General features: G+C 40.2%; 1 protein-coding gene across 1 annotated transcript in view; it reads right to left on the minus strand.

Annotated features, from left to right (window-relative positions):
• Window positions 1–18,562, minus strand: part of NPTN (neuroplastin) — a 73,636-nt gene that overhangs the window by 18,201 nt on the left and 36,873 nt on the right. Inside the window, exons 2-4 of the mRNA XM_007478121.2 lie at window positions 16,945–17,292; window positions 11,474–11,645; window positions 9,177–9,271 (exon numbers count right to left, since the gene is read on the minus strand). Coding sequence (XP_007478183.1) covers window positions 9,177–9,271; window positions 11,474–11,645; window positions 16,945–17,292 — 615 coding nt within the window. The remainder of the gene's footprint in view (window positions 1–9,176; window positions 9,272–11,473; window positions 11,646–16,944; window positions 17,293–18,562) is intronic.

Consider the following 18,562-nt stretch of genomic DNA (forward strand, 5'->3'; position numbering starts at 1 on the left):
CCTGTCCAGTGGATTAAGACGAACATAGGTTAAGTGATCTGCTCAAGCTCACTGAGTTAGTTAAGTGTCTAAGGCCAGATTTGCACTCTGGTCTTCTTGACTCCAGTCCATGTGCTCTATCCACTGACCCACTTCACTGACCATAATGAAATAAAGATGTAATTTGTAAAAGTGTCTATCCACATATGCTCTCTAATTTTGACATAAGCAATACAGAAATATGTATTGTATGAAAGTACTGGGATAACCCATATCAAACTATTTACTGCCTTGGGTAAGGAGGGGGAAAGAGAGAAAATTTGAATCCTAAAATTTCAGAAAACAATTGTTAAAAAATGTATCTACATGTAACTGAAAAAAATAAGTATTTAAAAAAAAATTTATCCAGTCTCCATCCCTGTGGTTACTAGATAAAGAATTCCTGTGTTGTTGTCTCTTTTGTGGCAAGGATAAGATTTTTTTTTAATTTTTGGCCAGGCCTATTCTTAAGAGGTTACATGCTGGAGGGAAAAACATTTTAATATCTCAACTCCATTTCAAGGCTTCCCCCCTTTCCCCCCTTTGCATTACTTCCTTCATTCTTCTGTGATGATCTCTATAGCACTCAAAGTCTTGGTAATTTACCTCAAAATTTCCACTGCTCCATTTTAGTCTCCCCCAAGAAAGTAAGTCCCAAGCATAAAACACTCCATAGGAAGGTGTAGGAAATGCCAAATCAAGAGAAAAGCAGGCTTTTAAGAGTTGTTAGCATCGAGCTGGACACACAATCCACCCAACTACAATATGAGCTCTAAGTGCAGCTGGTACTCCAAAGGCCCAGGGGATACATGAGATTCTGAAGTTTAATACAACAGGAAGTTAAAGAAGAATTTGATATTTTCCACATTGGCTGAGACCAGTTAACCAGCCTTCTACTTGCACTAGGGAAACCAAATCACTGATTCTCAAGTAAATTTACCTCCCTATTATTAATGGCAAGTTCTCTCTTTCTAATGAACCAGTCTCTCCCTTTCACTCGTCACCAGGATGTAGTACGTTTCCATGTTATTAATTCTCTGAAAACTGTGATTTATTTTTTTCTATAAAATAGAGAGAATAATTCTCTTTCTTCCCAGGAACAATGATGTAGTTTATATGAAAGCAATTTTAGACAACAATGAAATTCAAACATGAAGCAGTTAGTAGCAGGGACACCTAGCTCAAAAGCTGACAACCTGCTCAATTCTATTACTTTATGTGCATAGTCTATGAACTGCAAAACTGTATAGATGTTGAAAAACCCTGAGTTATCAAATTTGATGATAATAAGGGTGTTCTAGTACTATATAAAGTTCAGAAGGTAAGGAAAAGATCCTTGAATTCTTCATAAATTCTTCTAGAAGGCTAGTCTGAACAAAGTATCCTAGCTCATCTTTAAGACTGTCCAGAATGGTATCTCATTTTACACCCAAAATGAATACATCCTAAAAACATTCCCAACAACTAGGCATTGAGCTTCTTTCTCCTGGCTCCAGGGCCAAGAGAATACAATGCTTCAAGATTTGAGAAATTTAAGCACTTGCTCGAGGCTGTCTATTCTCTGGTGTACCTGATGAATTAACATGCCTGAAACCTGGGGTAGTCAGGAAAGCAAGGAGGTTCAGAGGGCACAGAACTCCACCTTCCTAAGTTGCTGAGCAAACAGAAAAAATAATGGACCTTCTTACCCTGGTAGCATCCTTTATCAATCATTAACTCCAAATCTGTAATGACTACTGTTAGGCAATATATAAACTTATATGTAATTATCCATTAGGCACAGTGATGGCAATTAACTAGATACTCCCAGTCTCCCACCTACCCTGTCTTCTAACAATTTGATTCTGTGCCTGAAGTTCAACCTAGAAAGGCAGATCTGCCTGGAGTCCTATTTGGCCACATCATAGTTCCAGACATGTAGCTCATCTTAGCTACCAGCCAGTGGTGACATACTGAAAACCTAAAACTTACAAATATGTCTTGCCATTTCCTACAATCCTTTGACTATCAGCCAAATGGATAAAAGGACAACTACCATATATAAATGTAGGTGAGCCGAAGCCTCCAGACTGCAGAACAGTACTATAGAAAATCGAGTCCAACTTTCCTTGCCTAAAGATGACTTCACATGTACTTCATGGATCACTGCTAATATATCATGATGTCAGGCTTATTGGTCTAGCTCCAAAGTGTACCCAGTGTGGAAGTGAGAAATTGAGAATGATTTTGTAGCAGGAGTTTGGAGCAGCTGAGTGATGACCTGTCAGTCAAACAAGAGAGTTCTATTTGGAATGTTACCGGGAAAGGCAGTTGGAAGCCAGACCAACTGTGGGCTGAACCTTTTTGCCTTGAAAGAGGAAAGAAGGAGTTTTCTTTCTTGGTTTTGGAGACTGAAGAAAGGAAGGTGGTTTTTGATTTTTTTAAGGCAGAAGAAAGGACAAAAGTCCAGATATCTCCCTCTCCCTCTCCCTCTCTCCCTCTTCCTCTCCCTCTCTCTCTCTCTCTCTGTTGTGATAGCGTTCTCCCAATTGAACTATATTCCAATCCTCCAATCTGAGACTCATCCTAGTGATAGGGAAACCTCAAAATCCTCTTCCCTTCTATTTTCTAACCTTCCTTGTCTTTCCCAATAAACCCTTTATTTAAGATAGAGAAAAGCATTTCATTTGAAACATCATAAACTCACTCCTGTTGATTTAGAGTTGATTTAGAGAAACCAGAAGGTGAATCACCAAAAAGGGGGGAGGCAAGAGGGAGGGGAACGGAGGAAGAGAGGAAGGTGGGAAAGACAGAAGAAAGAAGATAACAGCCTGATCTTTAGTTATCAATTACCAATCAATATAGTCCCTTATTACACCAGTCCAGTATTCTCTGCTTGATAGAAGCACTAATGGACATATAGTGAGACAGCAGAGTGGTATACCAACTTTGAAGCATAGGGGGATATTGCAAAACACCTAATATCCCTTGATAACTAAGCATGGATCAGTCAATCACTAATTTAAATAATTTTAAATCCATATTTTCAACCTGTACCATATTTCTTGGGATATAAAAAGTTCTAAACACATGCTACCTGTTCTCCAAAAGGGATTTCATCTGACTGACCTTCAATAATCATTCACACTGCATCACTTGTATTCTAGAACAATAAAGGCAGTAAGATGGTGTGATGGTGGTTGGAGGAGTCAGAGTAGGGACTACAAAGATACCTGAAGAAGGGGCTCCAACAGGCAGCCTCATCTAATGGAACACCCCAGCCATTTGAGATGCCAGACAAAAAAGCAAAAGCTCTCTTCTTTTTGGACCAGACAGGTGGTTTTGTTGGTATGCGGGAGCTCCATCCACCAGAATGGATCAGCACCAATATAGCTTAGTGTGCTCCTAGGGCACTGAGAGATGAAATGATCTGCCTGTTACGATTCCAATTCTCTGGATTCCATATCTTTAACTTTATAATTTATCAAACAGCAAAAAGTGGGCCAGGGAAAGAGAGAAAAGCATGAATGAGCCTTGTGGCTGGCTGGCTGCCTCCTCCTTGAGTAGATTCAGCCTCCAGTCCAGAACCACCCTCCTAAATCCCTGGTTTCAGGAAAAAGGGTCCCTCCTGATCCCTCCATCAATTTATGCTCTTCATGAGGTCCCTTTCCAGAGCTTCTCTGATTGAAGGACTCAGACCTCAATCAGGGCAAGAGGCCTGTCTTCTGGACACTAGAAGTTTCTCTCCCAGTGCTGAAGGACTTAAATGCCTCAAGACAATCCTAGTTCACAAATAAAACAAAGAACTTATCTCCAGTCCACCTACACAGACCAAAGACAAACAGTGCAGACAAAAAGGAAGGATTCCACCCAAAGCATCAGCCTGAGGGGAGATACAGTATCTTCTAGTTTTTTTTTTTAACCTTAAGGGACCAGAAAGAGATACAAATTAATATTAACTTTACACATCCCCATAGATACACAAAGAACAGTATTAGGGAAAGACCTTGAATTCAAATCTAATTGCCTCCCGGACTAACTTTTTATGCACTGGGAGATGACACTTCTCTAGGGAAATCTTAAATTTCATAAATAAATGCAGTGTCCAAAGGAAGTTATTCTAGTTTTTATCCCATCTTCTGCTCTAATTAGATTACACCTGGAAGGTCATGGGAAGTTTAGAATGGCCTTTGACATGCTGGACCTTGCATAAAGAAGGTAGAAAATACTGGTTAGGAGACTGGAGACCATACCATAAAAGGACTAGATAGATACTCCTGCAGCTTTGGACTGACTTCTCCTCCTGGATCCTCCTGACCTGGTTCTCCCATCTGTCTCTTACCAGTTCTGTGTAGTCTCTTTTGCTATTCTTCACTCCTATCACTTCTCTCAGCAGCAACCATGAGCTCAATTATCGTCTCAGCAGCAGATTTATCCCATATCTAGACCTTCCTCCTGAAATTCACTCTGCCCAATTACCTTTGTGGACACCTTGAATAATTCTCCACAAGCACTTCAAATTGAACATGTCCAAAGCAAACTTCAGTGGATTTCCCTACCCTTCCCAATCTTTCTATTGAAGGCACCACCAAAGTCTGCAGGGTCACAATCTCAGCACATTTAACTTCTTATTCACCACACACAGCCATCTGTTTCCAAAACTTCTCTTCTGCCTTTTGTAAAATTTAAAATTATATCTTAATAATCAAAAATATTTTATTTTGAGGTTTATTAAATGATCATTAGAAATCAAGGAATAAAGAGATACAAAATAAAAACCACATGCCCATGGCTGATTAGCCATTTCAAAATCCCCACTCACCACCTCATGCTCATCAACAGGACCAAAAAGAGAGCAAGACTCTCCATGTCCCCACCTAATATCCCCTCGACAGGAAGTAGTGTGGGCTCCTGGGAAATAGTTCTTTTTTTTTAGGGTAACAGGTTTTCAATTATACACTTTACTAAGCTCTTATGTAAAATTCACTTCTCTTGATTCACAGTCTTGATACCAATCGAATATCTCTCACCAGAACTATTGCATTAGTTCTTCTAACTTGTCTCCTAACTCAAATCTTTCCTCATTTCAATCCATCTCCCTCTTGGCTGCCAAAGTGATTGCCAAAGTGAAAATTACAGCCTGACCATGTCAATCCATATTCTGTACACTACAACAGCTGACTATTATTTCTTTTTTTTCTTTTATGATGAGTGTTAAAGTAAGACTTTTGCAGAATATTTATGTTGTCTAAACCATTGTTATCCCACTAGAAACTATGTTTGGATTATGTGTCTATGTTTGGATTATGTGTCTATGTTCAGGCTTAGATCTACTACTAACCTCACACATTTGTATGGGGCTCTCCAGATATCTATCATATTTAACTTATCTAAGGTTCTATTCATCTCAACTTCTTTCTTATTTATTTTTTGGTTATGTTTATCTAGTTCTGAGAGGGGAAAATTAAAGTCTGCTGCTCCTATTATTTTATATATTTCCACCTTATCTAATTTAGTTTTTCCTTTAAAAATCTGGATGCTATAACACTTGGTACATATAGGTTCAATAATGATAATGCTTCATTATGCATTATACCCCACACTGTCAACATAATAGTTACCCTGTTTATCTCTTACAATCATATCCATTTTAGCCCCAACTTCAAAGTTCATGACTGCTACCCCTGCCTTCTCTAGATCAGCTGAGGCTCTCTATGTTATTTCTCTCATTTTTAGCATGTTTCCTGTAAACACACACATTGTCTGGTCCTGTTTTTGATCCTTTCTGATAACCATTTTGTTCTCATGGGTGAATTCATCCCATTACACTCAATATCATAGGTACAAGCTATTCATTTCCATCTACTCTGTTCCTCCTCACTGTTTGTCCCCCTCTTTCTTTCTTATGGATCCCTTCTAAACTGTCCAATTTCCTTTGACTCTCTAATTCACATCACTTCCTCCCAAATCCTTCTTTATCCTCTCCCTTTGCCATAATTCCAAATTGGTCCACTTTTCCCTCCCTTGTCCCTTCCCTCTTACATTTTAATTCTCATTCATCCTTATCACTACAACCTTGCCTTCCAATATCTTGATGTGAGTTTGATTCTAAAAATCCCTTCTCTATCTTGTCCTTAAAGTGTCCCCCCCATCCCTTCACCTTATCCCCTCACCCCTTGATATGTACTTTCCTCCCTACTCCTTCCCTTATCTCATCTACCTTTCCCTCCTGTTTCTCTCTACATTAGAAAATTTTTATCCCTCTAAGTGTATATGTTGTTCTCTCTTTATACCAGGTCTGATGAGAGTATGGTTCTAGTATTACCAGTCCTCCATCCCCTCCTTCATCCTCAATAGGAGAAAGCCATTCCTCTGTACCTCCTCCTGGTCTATTCCCCTACCATTTCGGCTCATTTCATTACACTCACCTCAACCAAGTCTTCCATTTATACATACGCACCCCTTCAAAATACCTAGGCAACGATATTAGTCCCAAGGGCCATAGATGACTTTTTCCAAAAATAAATCAAACAATTTGACCTTTTGGGTTGCTTATGATTAGTCTTTTATTAATTTTCTATGTTTCTTATAGAACAAATTTTCTGCTGAGTTCTGAGTTTTTCTCCAGGAACAATTGAAACTCTTTAATTTCCTTAAATATCTACTATTAGCCTTTTGTAATTATGCTCATCTTTGCTGGATATGTTATTGTTGGTTGTATGCCTAGCTCTTTTGCTCTACAAAATGCTATGCTCCCTGTCCAGTGTTCTTTTATTGTTAGGTCTTGTGTTTTTCTGACTGTAGGTCCAGTATTTAAACTGTTTTGTTTTTTTTTTCTTGCTGCTTGTAGTAGTTTCTCCTTAACCTGGGAGCTACAGAACTAAGCAATGATGACCCTGTGAATTTTTATTTTGGGGTCTCTTTGAGGGGGGTGATTGGTAGATTCTCTCAATTTCTATTTTATCCTCTGATTCTAGAATTTCTGAGTTTTCCCTTATGATTTCTTGGAGTATGGCTTCTACATTCTTTCTCCATCATAACTTTAAAGAAGTCCAACTATTCTTATATTGTCTTTTTCTTGATCTATTTTCCAGGTCAGTTGTTTTTGTGGTAAGATGTTTCCTATTCTTTTTTAATATTCTTTTGATTTTGCTTTATTATTCTTGTTTTCGTAGGAAATTGTTGGCTTTTCCTTGTCCAATTCTAGTTCTTAATTTCTAGTTTTGAGTTTCATCAAGCTCTGTATTATTTCAAGAATCAAATATAAAATCCTCTGTGTGATATTTTAAAGGCCTTTCCAATCTGGCCCCTTCCTACCTTTCTAGTCTTTATGATCTCAGTACACAGGCCTATTCCTTAGCTGTGATCCTCTGTGCCTTTCTACAGGACAATTCCCATAACTATAATGGTCTTCCTTTTCATTCCCATCTTCTAGACTTTGTTTTTCTTTTCATTAAAACTCAAAAGTTGGAAGGAACTCCAGAATCCAACTAATCAAATCCATGTCTGACCAAGTATTCCATCAACATTGCTATTCATTAATTCAATAAATATTTGACTTCCTATTCTAGGTTAAGACACCATACGAGGTGCTACTGAAGGAGCCTCATCATAATGAGGCAGCAGTGTGTTTGTATAGTTTGGGGAGGTAAGAAAGGGGATATTTTTCCCTTTAAAAAAAGAAATTTCTTTTATTTCAATAAACAGAAAGCCATCTTCTCTCCCTTCTCTCCAACTTAAAAAAGACAAATAAAACCTATGTAACCAATATACAGTGAATTGAAACCAATGACCAAACTATGCATGGCCAAAAAAACAGGTATATCTCTACATTCTGAACCCATGCCTTCTCTGTCAGCAGCTGGGGAGGTGCTTTACTTAGCCTGCTAGAGCTGTGGCTGGCCACTGCACTGATCAGAACTCTTTCTCAAGTCTGTCTTTATAGTGCTGTTGTTGCTGTACTATATGTATGATTGTCCTCCTGGTTCTATTCATTCACTTTGCATCAGTAGATATAAGTCTTCCCAAGCCTCTGAAACTATCACCCTCTTATAGCACAGTAGGATCCTATAACTCCCCAAAGGAGGGATACTCCCTTAATTTCCAGTTATTTACCACTACAAGAGGAGCTGGTGTGGGGTGTATTAGGCTATATGGCAGGGCAGAAGAGGGCTGAATTGTGGTAGACAAATGTGGGCTGAAACCTTGGTTCTTATACTGCTAGGTAATGGTAGTTAAGGAATAGCTTCTGTAAGCAACAATTTCCTCATCTGTAAAATGGGAATAATACTCATCCTACCTTCTTCATAGTACTATTATATGAAATTACCAATATAGAGATTAGAGTGAATTAGACTAAGACTCAGGAAGATCAATTCTGACATTTATTAGTCATGTGAGCATGGACAAGTTACTCCATATCTCTCAAAATACTCTCTAGAATTTAAGCTCTAAGTTATAGATGGGTTGAAATCTACATTCATGGAGATAAGGCCTACACTCAGGCCACACATCCTTCTTCTAATACTATGATCTTAAGCACTGTTTCCAATGGAAAGAGGAACAGAGGGACTTGATGGCTCAGTAGATTGAGAGCTAGGCCTAAAGATAGGAGGTCCTGGGTTCAAGTCTGTCTCAAATTGTATCCTAACTGTGTGACCCTAGGCAAGTCACGGGAAGGGGAGGGGAGGGGATGAGAGGGGAGAGGAAGGGAGGGGAAGGGAGGGGAGGGAGTGGACCAGAGCATGTTAGGAAGGCTGAGTTCTCCTAATTGTGCTGCTGATTTCTGGGAACTTGAGTAAGTCACATGTCTCTTGAACTTCAGTTTCCTCATCTATAAAATGAAGATATTAAAAGATTTTTAAAAATCTCTTCTAAGCTCTAAATTCTATTCTAACTTCTCTTTTATGAACCTCCTCCATATCAGAAACTTCTTTCATAAGAAGAAATAACCACACACAGCTGTCCAACTTGTGCCCTAACCAAACTATACCCGATTCTGGACAAAAAGGTTCAATTTTCCCAATTGTGCTTGTTTCACAGATAAAAATCATCTACTTAAACATAATATGCAACAAAATCCCTAAAGGTTAAAACAAAAAAGACATAAAACCAGATTAGGGTAGTAGTACTAAATAGTAGAATGAAGGGCTTAAGCCCCAAACTCTCCCATGTCATACCTTTCACTTCAATGGTAGCATTTGCCTTTGGGGCATTTAAAAACTGAAACACACAGTGGTATTCGCCTGAATCCTCTGATCTAGGTTTGTTGACCCTGCAGATAAAAACAGAAATCAGGTGAGGAGACAAAATGGCATTGTACAATATGGGGAAGAAGTGAAGTAGCAAAATTATTTCAAAGTAGCTTATATTTTCATGCTTCTTAAAGAAGGGTCCCAGAATACATGTGTGATACATGGCATAAAAGGGGGTCCCTTTTCTCTCAGCACATACTCAAGAATCCTCAGGCTTCTATAATTTACACAAATTCTCCCCCCCCCCCCCCCCAACTTTAGCCTCTCACCTAGTCTCTTTGGTGGAACTGGCAATTAAGTCACAGAGCAGAAAATGCTTTCACTTCTCAAAAAAACCTCATTATGAAGTCCCATCAGAGGGAAAAGAGACCAGGTCCACAGAGAAAGTCTCTTACAGAGGTACCCAATCAAGTTTTCTTTCAACCTAGGACCCAAATTTGCAACTACAACTGGCCTCTTAGCCAGTCAGTCACTTCTTGGCAAACAAGAGGAACTTTGGAGAAGCACAAAGACCTTTCCAGAGAACAAGACAACTTTTGGAACAGTCTGGACCATTGACCCATAATCTGTTAGCTTTTGAAAATATTTTTAATAACTATTTCAATATAACTGATTTCCTTTGTAATCCTATTTTATTTTGCGTGCTGAATAACATTCTAGGAAAGGGTGGGGGCCATGACACAAAAAGGTCAAGAAGCCACGGCCATAAACTGCCTGGTTGGCTCAGATCTTAGAATAGTGTTAATGAAGGTAAGGTCACAGGATTAATTCCCCAAATGAGCTAGGCTAACTTCATCCAGAGTCAAAACTTCTTAATGTCAACCACAGACTAAGGCCCTATTCCCAATGAACTGTTTCATGTGTTTTTTGATAGTCACAAGGAAAAAGAAATGAGAATGTATATTGGCTAAATGTAGCACATTTCTATTATTAAAGAAAACTCACAACACATGTTCTGCTCAGGATGCAACAGGGAGCACAATATCCATGTACTAAAGGACAACATATTTCTCATAGGAAAAGCCAAGACATAATGCTCACCATATGGAAGTCTTCCTTATGTTGTCACTAGTAATCTTTTCCTTAACTATCAATCTGAAAACAATTTAGACTGACAAGAGTATAGCATAAACACAACTATTATTAACACCAAATACTCATTAACCCTAAATAAATCTGAGGAAGAGCTGTGATCATTTTTCTACGAGAATGCTCTAGTGTTGACTCCCATTTGGGAGGCCTTGAAGTATTGGTTATTCTTTGATGGAGACTAAGAAAGAAGAAAAATCACTCCTATATTTGAAACCTAAAACTCATACTGGTTATTAGAACAGAACCTAGATTAGTAGAAAGTGCCAAGACTGGAGGTTGCAGGATCTAAGTATTAGTGTTGCCTCTAAGGCAGACTAAGTGACCATGACAAGTGACTGAGCTTTACTAGGCCCAATTTCTCAACCTCAGTAGATTGGCTAACTGCCAAATTCACAGATATAAGACTATCAACAACCAAGTATCTGAGGACCTTAGAGAAGAAACATTCTATAAACCCATGGAGTTTTTGTGGGTCACCAAGTTACAACAGACCCACCACCCTGAGAAAGGCAGGCAGCATAAAAACAGGTGGATAAAAACACTGTCAAGTGCAAACAATTTCTACTGATTAATCCCCTCTCGTCTCTATGAAAGGGGCATTGGTGTTAAGTTACCAGTTTATACCGAGGCCCAGAGAGGTTAAGAAATCTGCACAGAGTTATACAGCAAGTCAGGAAAAGTATAAACGAGCACAATGGGAAGGCAGAAGTTCTGGTTTCTAGGCTCCTCCATACACTAAGGAACACTATGAACCTGAGAAGCTCAATAAGTTGCACCATTTCCTCAGACAGATAATGGGGATAAAAATGTACATTCCTAACCCTTATAATACATGCTCACTCCCTTGAAAAGGCTTTTCCCAGTCCATCTCTGCCTCCCTATTAGACACTTAGTAGTTCAGGCTGTCTAAGACCATGCTGCAGTCAGTTCTAAACACTGCCACTGCCACCAAGAATGAGAACAAGTCAGTAGCAAATAGAACCCAAAGGAAAATGTTTCCTATCAGACCCAAAATAACTTCAACCTCATCTTCCAACACTCCAACAAATTGCTTGGCTCCAGGTCCTGGAAGATGGCAGGCTTACCTACCTTCACTACCTTTCCCACCCCCAAACTCTGGCCCTTCTCACTTGTATTCCATGTTGCTGACGTTCTTGCGGGTGGTAGTCAACTCCACCCCATTCTTCGTCCAGTAGCTGTACTGGAGGCTGTGGGAGCTGGAGGTGAGGTTACACTGCAGAGTGAAGGAAGGGGCAGGGCTGTCTCGAATGATGACTTCGTCACTGGTGACTATCCGGGGCTCTGTAATGAGAGGGCACAGTGACAGGATGCCGTAAACCTTTCCTTCTTGCAGCACTGGCCTGGGAGTCAGAAGGGGCAGGAGAAGGGGGCAAGGAGAAGAGGGAGGGGAGTAGACAGGACCACATGAGGAATTTCACTTCACCACTTTGGAGAAAGTCAAGAAAGAAAAAAATAATGTATATAAGCAGATGACCACTAGTGCAGACAACAGCATAAAGACCAATCAGTCCACATATGAAAGAATGGGATCCATACTTGCATTTATGCTTGTCACATCCCACTTAGTCTTGGTATATAGTACCCTTATGTTACAGACCAAATGCCTGAGGTTTCAGCAGTTATTCAAGAAAACCAGGCAGGCACCACCTGGTAGCTTTTGTAAACTGTGGCAATATGTTTTATATTTGCAACAATCCCATCTATAGGGGTGACTAAGGCCTGGAACAGTTCTAAAATCACCAAAAGCAATGCATGTTTGGACTTCCCCCCTTAAATATGAATATACCTTCTAAAGAAACCTAGTTATAACCATTTCTGACAAAGTTAAAACAATGTATAAATATTACTTGGTCAAAACACATACTTCCTAATGGAAGTCTGCTTTGTTTCCTTAATTTTCCTATGGTAACATTCTTTTTTTTTTCTTAAACCCTTACCTTCTGTCTTGGAGTCAATACTGTATATTGGCTCCACGGCAGAAGAGGGGTAAAGGCAATGGGGGTCAAATGACTTGCCCAGGGTCACACAGCTGGGAAGTGTCTGAGGTCAGATTTGAACCTAGGACCTCCCGTCTCTAGGCCTGGTTCTCAATCCACTGAGCTACCCAGCTGCCCCCCTATGGTAACATTCTTAAGGAACCCTTATCTTTCTTTCCAAAATGTAGAATCTTTCAGAAATGAAACATGAAATTCCATTCGAGAGACAATTAAGACCAACTGCAGAATATAAAAAGTTTTAGTAATGTAACAGGATTTTATTATAAGCTAAAAGGACTCGAGTCCAGTCTTCATTTTAAAGATGGGGAAATGACTTGTCCAAGGTCAAACTGAGTTAATAGCAAAGAGTAAAAGGCTTTTTTATTTGGACATGTTAATTCCTCATCATCACAACTCCACATTACAAACCTCATAAGGAGCTGAGTACATCCTACTTTCATGTTTTATTCCAGGCATCATAGGTTCAAATATAAAGCCACTCTTTTCTAGTAGATCTAAAATATCTATGAGAATAGACAAGTAAAAGATTTTAAAGTCATACCCAATCATTCTAGAAAGTCTCAATTAGAAAGTATGCTGAAAGCGACCATCATTTTTTTCCTTTTAATTTTGATACACTTTAGTACCCTCTTTCTGTTGGTCAACAACTACTGGAAAAATCTTATTTTTAAGGCCTTCCAATCCCTTTCCCACACATTCCTCAGATCCACAGATGTGTCCTTTGTATTTTCCTTTGAGTTCCTCATTTGAAAATAACATTCTTGTTCATCATCCTTTTCTTTCCACCTACTTCTAAGCTGCAACTCCAAGATACCTTTTTATGCATTACTATGCTTAATTTCAGGGACAACAAACCCTCTCCTCTATTCAGAACCATATCTTTGTTTGTTTTTCTGGGGAAGGGAAAAGGGAGAGAAATATTTCAAATATCTATTGTCCAAGTACTTTTTTTTCCATAGTAAAAATTTTCAACTTCAAAGAAACTGGTGAAAGAGAACATCAAACACTTAAAATTACTCCACAAACAAATCAACCTATGGGTTTTTGTACTCCAGAAAAAGGAAAGTTATCTTCAGTTTATCATCAGGTCAGCATTGGTCATTCTCCCAGTTAACATCAAACAGGCAGGATCTTTATGTACGAATAATGGAGCCATAGCAGCCACTATGACAGAGAAGCAGATGCATGTTAACACAATCATTAATACAGTAATGTCTCAAGGTCTTTGACGTTTACTGGACTGAAGCCAAATCCCTGCAGCTCAGGAACATGAGCAGAATCTGTTGTGAACCCTGCAATGGAAGGCACATACATTGGCAGCAGAAAGCATTAAGAAGGCATCACACTTCCAAGAGAAAATCAAGACCAAACAAGGAGAAAAAAAAAAGATTAAACTGTTACTTCACAAAAGAAAAACCAAAGTATAAATAAAGGTAACATCCAAACACACTTTTAGGTTTTTGCTTTATTTTATTGTCCAATTTCATTGCTCTGCACAGCTCCCACCCCTCCCCCAATGACATGAGGAAGGGGGTTACAAGGATAAGGCCAGCAAGTTCTCTCATTTTTAAGCCTAAGGAGGCCAGATGGCAGACAACCATTTTCATTAAGGGCTATGCAACTGACTACTACTTCTTAGGACTATTAAGGAAGAAATGAAAGCTATCATTTTCTGCCCATCCTTCTTGGAGAATACTAGTACAACAAAGACAAATATATTTTTCACCCTTAAGTGCTAATGATCCAGGATAGATTCAGTTGGAAGTAAATGGAGTAGTAATTTGAGTTGTTTGTGTGAGGTGTGATTCTGTACTGTATATGTACAATTTAGCAGAGGTCACAGCCATCACCTACTATGACAATATATAGAAATCAGACCTGGACAGATCACCTATTACCACACCTGTAATGTACATCTCTATCAGTATCATTCTCAACAGATATGTACTGCATTTTTAGTGGCAGATTACTGCTTATGTCCAGCCTAGTAGACTAAGGGAAATCTACATAAGTTTCATGGTCTTAGACTCGGAAGTTATGGCCAGAACAGCAGGTAATAGCTTGGTCCAAGCCATTAATATGACACAGGAAACCTAGAAATCCCAGAAGCAATCATTTATGTCTTTATTTGGCATTGATGCCAATTAAAGTAAAAGGTATCAAACTCTTTGTTGACATCTCTTCCTTGGGCACTCCATCCAAATTGGACATATTTTTACTGTTATCCATTATTCTAGGATTTTGGAAGATACTGCTTGTGGATCATCCCCTTAATGAGTCAAGATGAAGCTCAACCTTTCCCCATGGCCAGCAGAAAAAACTTTCTGGAGAGCACTGAAGAGTCAGAAATAAAAAGCAATCCAAGAAAGCTATAGGACACTAAAAGCAGGCACAGCCCAGTTGTCAATAATATGAGAGGTTGGCAAGGAAAGATAAGAGTAGATCTAGCTAGGAAGGATTTAAATCACTGGTCTTTAGAAGTTGGTGAATTAAGAAACTAATTTCCAAGAAATCTGAGGAGTCCAGCTTATCAAATGCAACTAGTCTGTGGGGCTCCCCAACTAACTTGAGAAACTTCCTAAGAAGTCTCACACTCCCTACACCCTCCCCTTGGGTATACAAGGATCTGTATTTTAAGTCTCTGAATCAGGTACACTGAATAAGCTGCAAAGGCAAGGCACTTTGATTCTGGTAAACACCTGATACAGACTACCAGTGTAAAGGCACCATTAGCCTTACAGATTAGAGACCGTGTTCAGTCAGATACAGTTTCTTCGAGTACCTATAAAAACTGCTTCTTAGGAGAAGACAAAGGAACAGGGGTGGGGAGAGGGTTAGGAAAAAGGGGGTTCATGCAGAGGAAGGAAGGCTTTTTAAAAAAATCCATGTCATTTAGTTAATTTTCCCCATACATATGTCTATAAGGTTTTCTTTTCCATTTTCCAGAGGCAAATTCTCTGATTTAATAGGGCTTGCTGCAGTGGCTCTCCTCTCCCTTCTATAAGCATTTTCTTTCCATTTTTGGCCAAGTTTCTATATAGAACAACTTCCAGATACCCACTTTCCAGAAAGGTTGTGGTATAAAAGCAACCAAAGAAAAACAATAGATTTCGAGATTCAGGTTTCATTATCTCATTTGTTAATACCAAAGTCCTCAGAAGTGTTTTAGTCTTTACCATCTGAGGCACAAGTTACGGATGCACACCAAATAATTTCAAAATAAATAGTTTCAAAATCAAGGAGGTTAATAAGCTAAAACTAGAGATGAGCCTGGAGAAAAGTTCCCAGAATACTAGTACAGTTAGCTAAAGCATGTGCCTTAGTTGCAAAAATACTAAAACGGGAGCTAGGACTATTGCTAGCAGAGCCTGTTAGCTTTCTAGATGTTTAAAAACCCTACTGTCACCCCAACTCCCAACTGTACCAATTAGCACATCACTTCCAGATAGCAAAATAAAAACAAAAACTCTGGTGACTCATGCTCTCCCTCTACCTGCTACTATGGCCACTGGGGAAAGTCCTGAGCCACCTGCTCAGCTCTGTTGCCCAAAGAAGAGGATAGTTAATAAAGTTCCTCTCCTGAAGAACTCCAGAGGAACTCAGGGCTGCTACCTTCCTGTAATAAGACCTGGAAATGCATCAAAGCTGAGTTGTCTACAAGGAGGCAAAATCCAAAGGGCTATCCTGTTGCCTAGAGTCACCAGGCTCCTGATAACAGGACAGATGGTACAAATCCCTGACTGTTCCTTGCCTGGGAAGAACGGAGGATCCAATAAACAGAGCAAGTGAGAAGTTTGCTGCTGTGGTAGAAAGCTATCAGAAACACACATGCCACTGTTTTTGAAAAAGAAAAGGAGCTGGGACTATGGGAAAATCCACACTTGCAGGTGACTTGGGACAACCAAAATACAGCACCACACTACACTACACCAATGGCGTCCACTGCCAACACCCTGTCACACAGTATACAATGACAGCAAACCACAAAGGGGGAGGAGCAGACACACAGGAACTCAAAAACCACACAGGTAAAGGCAGCCACTCTGAGAGCTCCAAACAGATGGTCAGAATAAAATCAAAAGTGGTTAGATTTAGGGAGAAAAATGAAAATAGAAAAAGGCACTAGAGAAGGAGGCAGCAAAAGATGGCAGGAAACCTACTATAAAATTAAAGGGAGGGGAAGAAACAATTTCAACACTAGACTGGTTTGAGTGTGGCTCTGTGTCATTTAAATGTTGTTTGACACCTCCCCGTGTCCCTCCTCCCTCCTCCCACCCCACATGACAGGAGATTTTAGACATTTTCACAGATTTTTCCCAAGTCCTTTGTTCCTAGAGAGTAAAGAGACACACAGAGGGAATGAATTGAGGGAAATGGTGGTAAGAGTACAAAAGGGGGAAAAGGAAGGGCAAAAGGGGGGGAAAACTGCCACAAATATTCAATATACTACAACTGAGAAGGTTATGGGTTTGAAAAAACAAAGACAGGGTGGGTGGTCATACTAGGAAGGAGGTGGAAGGGAGAAGGGTCACTGGGCCACCTCTAAGGACTACAGTGCTACTACTGTAGGGTGCTGGACTCACTCTGAAGGACGCTTATGGTAGCCTGGGCTCGGATCCATGTTAGGGAGGGATTTTGCCTCAAGTCATTCCTCCTTGGGTCGTTGCTGGCCCTGCACTCGTAAGTCCCAGAGTCCTCCAAGGTGAGGCCGGTTATTCTCAGCACACTCACGCCGTTTGACCCGTAGGCGGTGTTTACGGTGACACGGCGCTTCCGAGCACCGTCCCACAGCTGTCTGAAAGACTCTGGCTGGTTGACTTCTGCGTACCACCACTGGATCTCTGGAGTGGGGCTCCCAACCACGTCACAGTACAGCTCAAAGGCGTCCCCCGTGAGTTTAGTTTCTGACATGGGCGACTTGACAAACCCAGCTAGAGGGAGGGGCAGCAGGAATGCAGTGACAGGCCAGTCAGAAAAAAAAAAATCAACAGGTGTTAATAGTAATTTTTTAAAAGAAAAGAAAAAAAGCAAATGAGTTGCAAAGAACAGAAAAGGATTTATTTAAAAAATAGAGACAGTAACAGCAATTCATACAAGCTTTTAGAAGAACCACCCTGGCCAGCCTGGGAAGCAAAGGCAGGCTGATTAGAAGCTGGGATAGCCCTGGACAACCATGGCCAGGCAGAAGCAAGCCCACTAAGCAGCCTTGATAGCAATGGGCCCATTGGGCAGGAATGGGAGAGCCTGAAGGCTGGGAAGCATCCTCCCAGCACAAACCATTACCTTTCCCAAACTGGGGAAGTGATGAAAGAGCAACTGGAAATCAGCATCGGGGTTAAATGCCAAGCCAGAATCTCTCGTGGGGAGAGCTGATTGCCCTGAGTATGTTGCAATGCCTTTATGAAACTGCAGCAGAGCATGATAAATGACCTCTCAGAGAAAGCTTCCTTGTGGCCCATTCTACATTCTCTTGGAAGCTGGAAGATGTCAGATGTCCATCAGACCCAAGTCTTTGTCCTGAACTCAGGCTGGACTCTCCTCCTTTGAACACGGAGCCCAGAGCTTAGACCAGTGCCTGGCACACAGCAAATGCCCGATAAATGTTTATTTGCTGACTAACTGAAAAAAAAACACACACTGAGGAAACAACCCCTAGTAATTGAGAAGATTTTCCTGCCTTGTCCTCCTAATTGGCTCCAAAAAGAACAAAAATATCTACCTTGATTTCCCAAACCAAACTTTTAACCTGTAGGTGGAAGCTAGGGCTCAATTGTGCTGGCCTCTGTCAAAAGTATCAAGGTCTCCCTTAGTCCCCCACCCCAGCAGATGGACACCTTCCCTCTACTTTCTCCTCTGCCAGGGATTTGCTCCAGATCAAAAGGATACTGTGTTAAGAAGTAGAAATGTAACGTGAAAATCAAAGCATTTTGAAAAAGTGTATGGAGGTGGGTCCTTAGAAAGGCAAGACCTGGTACAATTTCTCTTACTGACTTATGACAACTACAGACTGTCCTTTCTGCCAATTCAAACATCACACCAGAAGGTGACAGAGACCACTAGAGATTGGCTGCACATTTTCCCTAGGGATGCTGGAAGAGCCCCTCTGCAAGTCAATAGAGACTGGAGCTGAGGATTGCAACGAACAAAATGGGCATGATCCAGAAGAAATATGCAAACTAAATGGTATACTCATTCTCCACC

Source organism: Monodelphis domestica, chromosome 1 (genome assembly GCF_027887165.1).
Source record: "Monodelphis domestica isolate mMonDom1 chromosome 1, mMonDom1.pri, whole genome shotgun sequence".
Lineage (NCBI taxonomy): Eukaryota > Metazoa > Chordata > Mammalia > Didelphimorphia > Didelphidae > Monodelphis > Monodelphis domestica.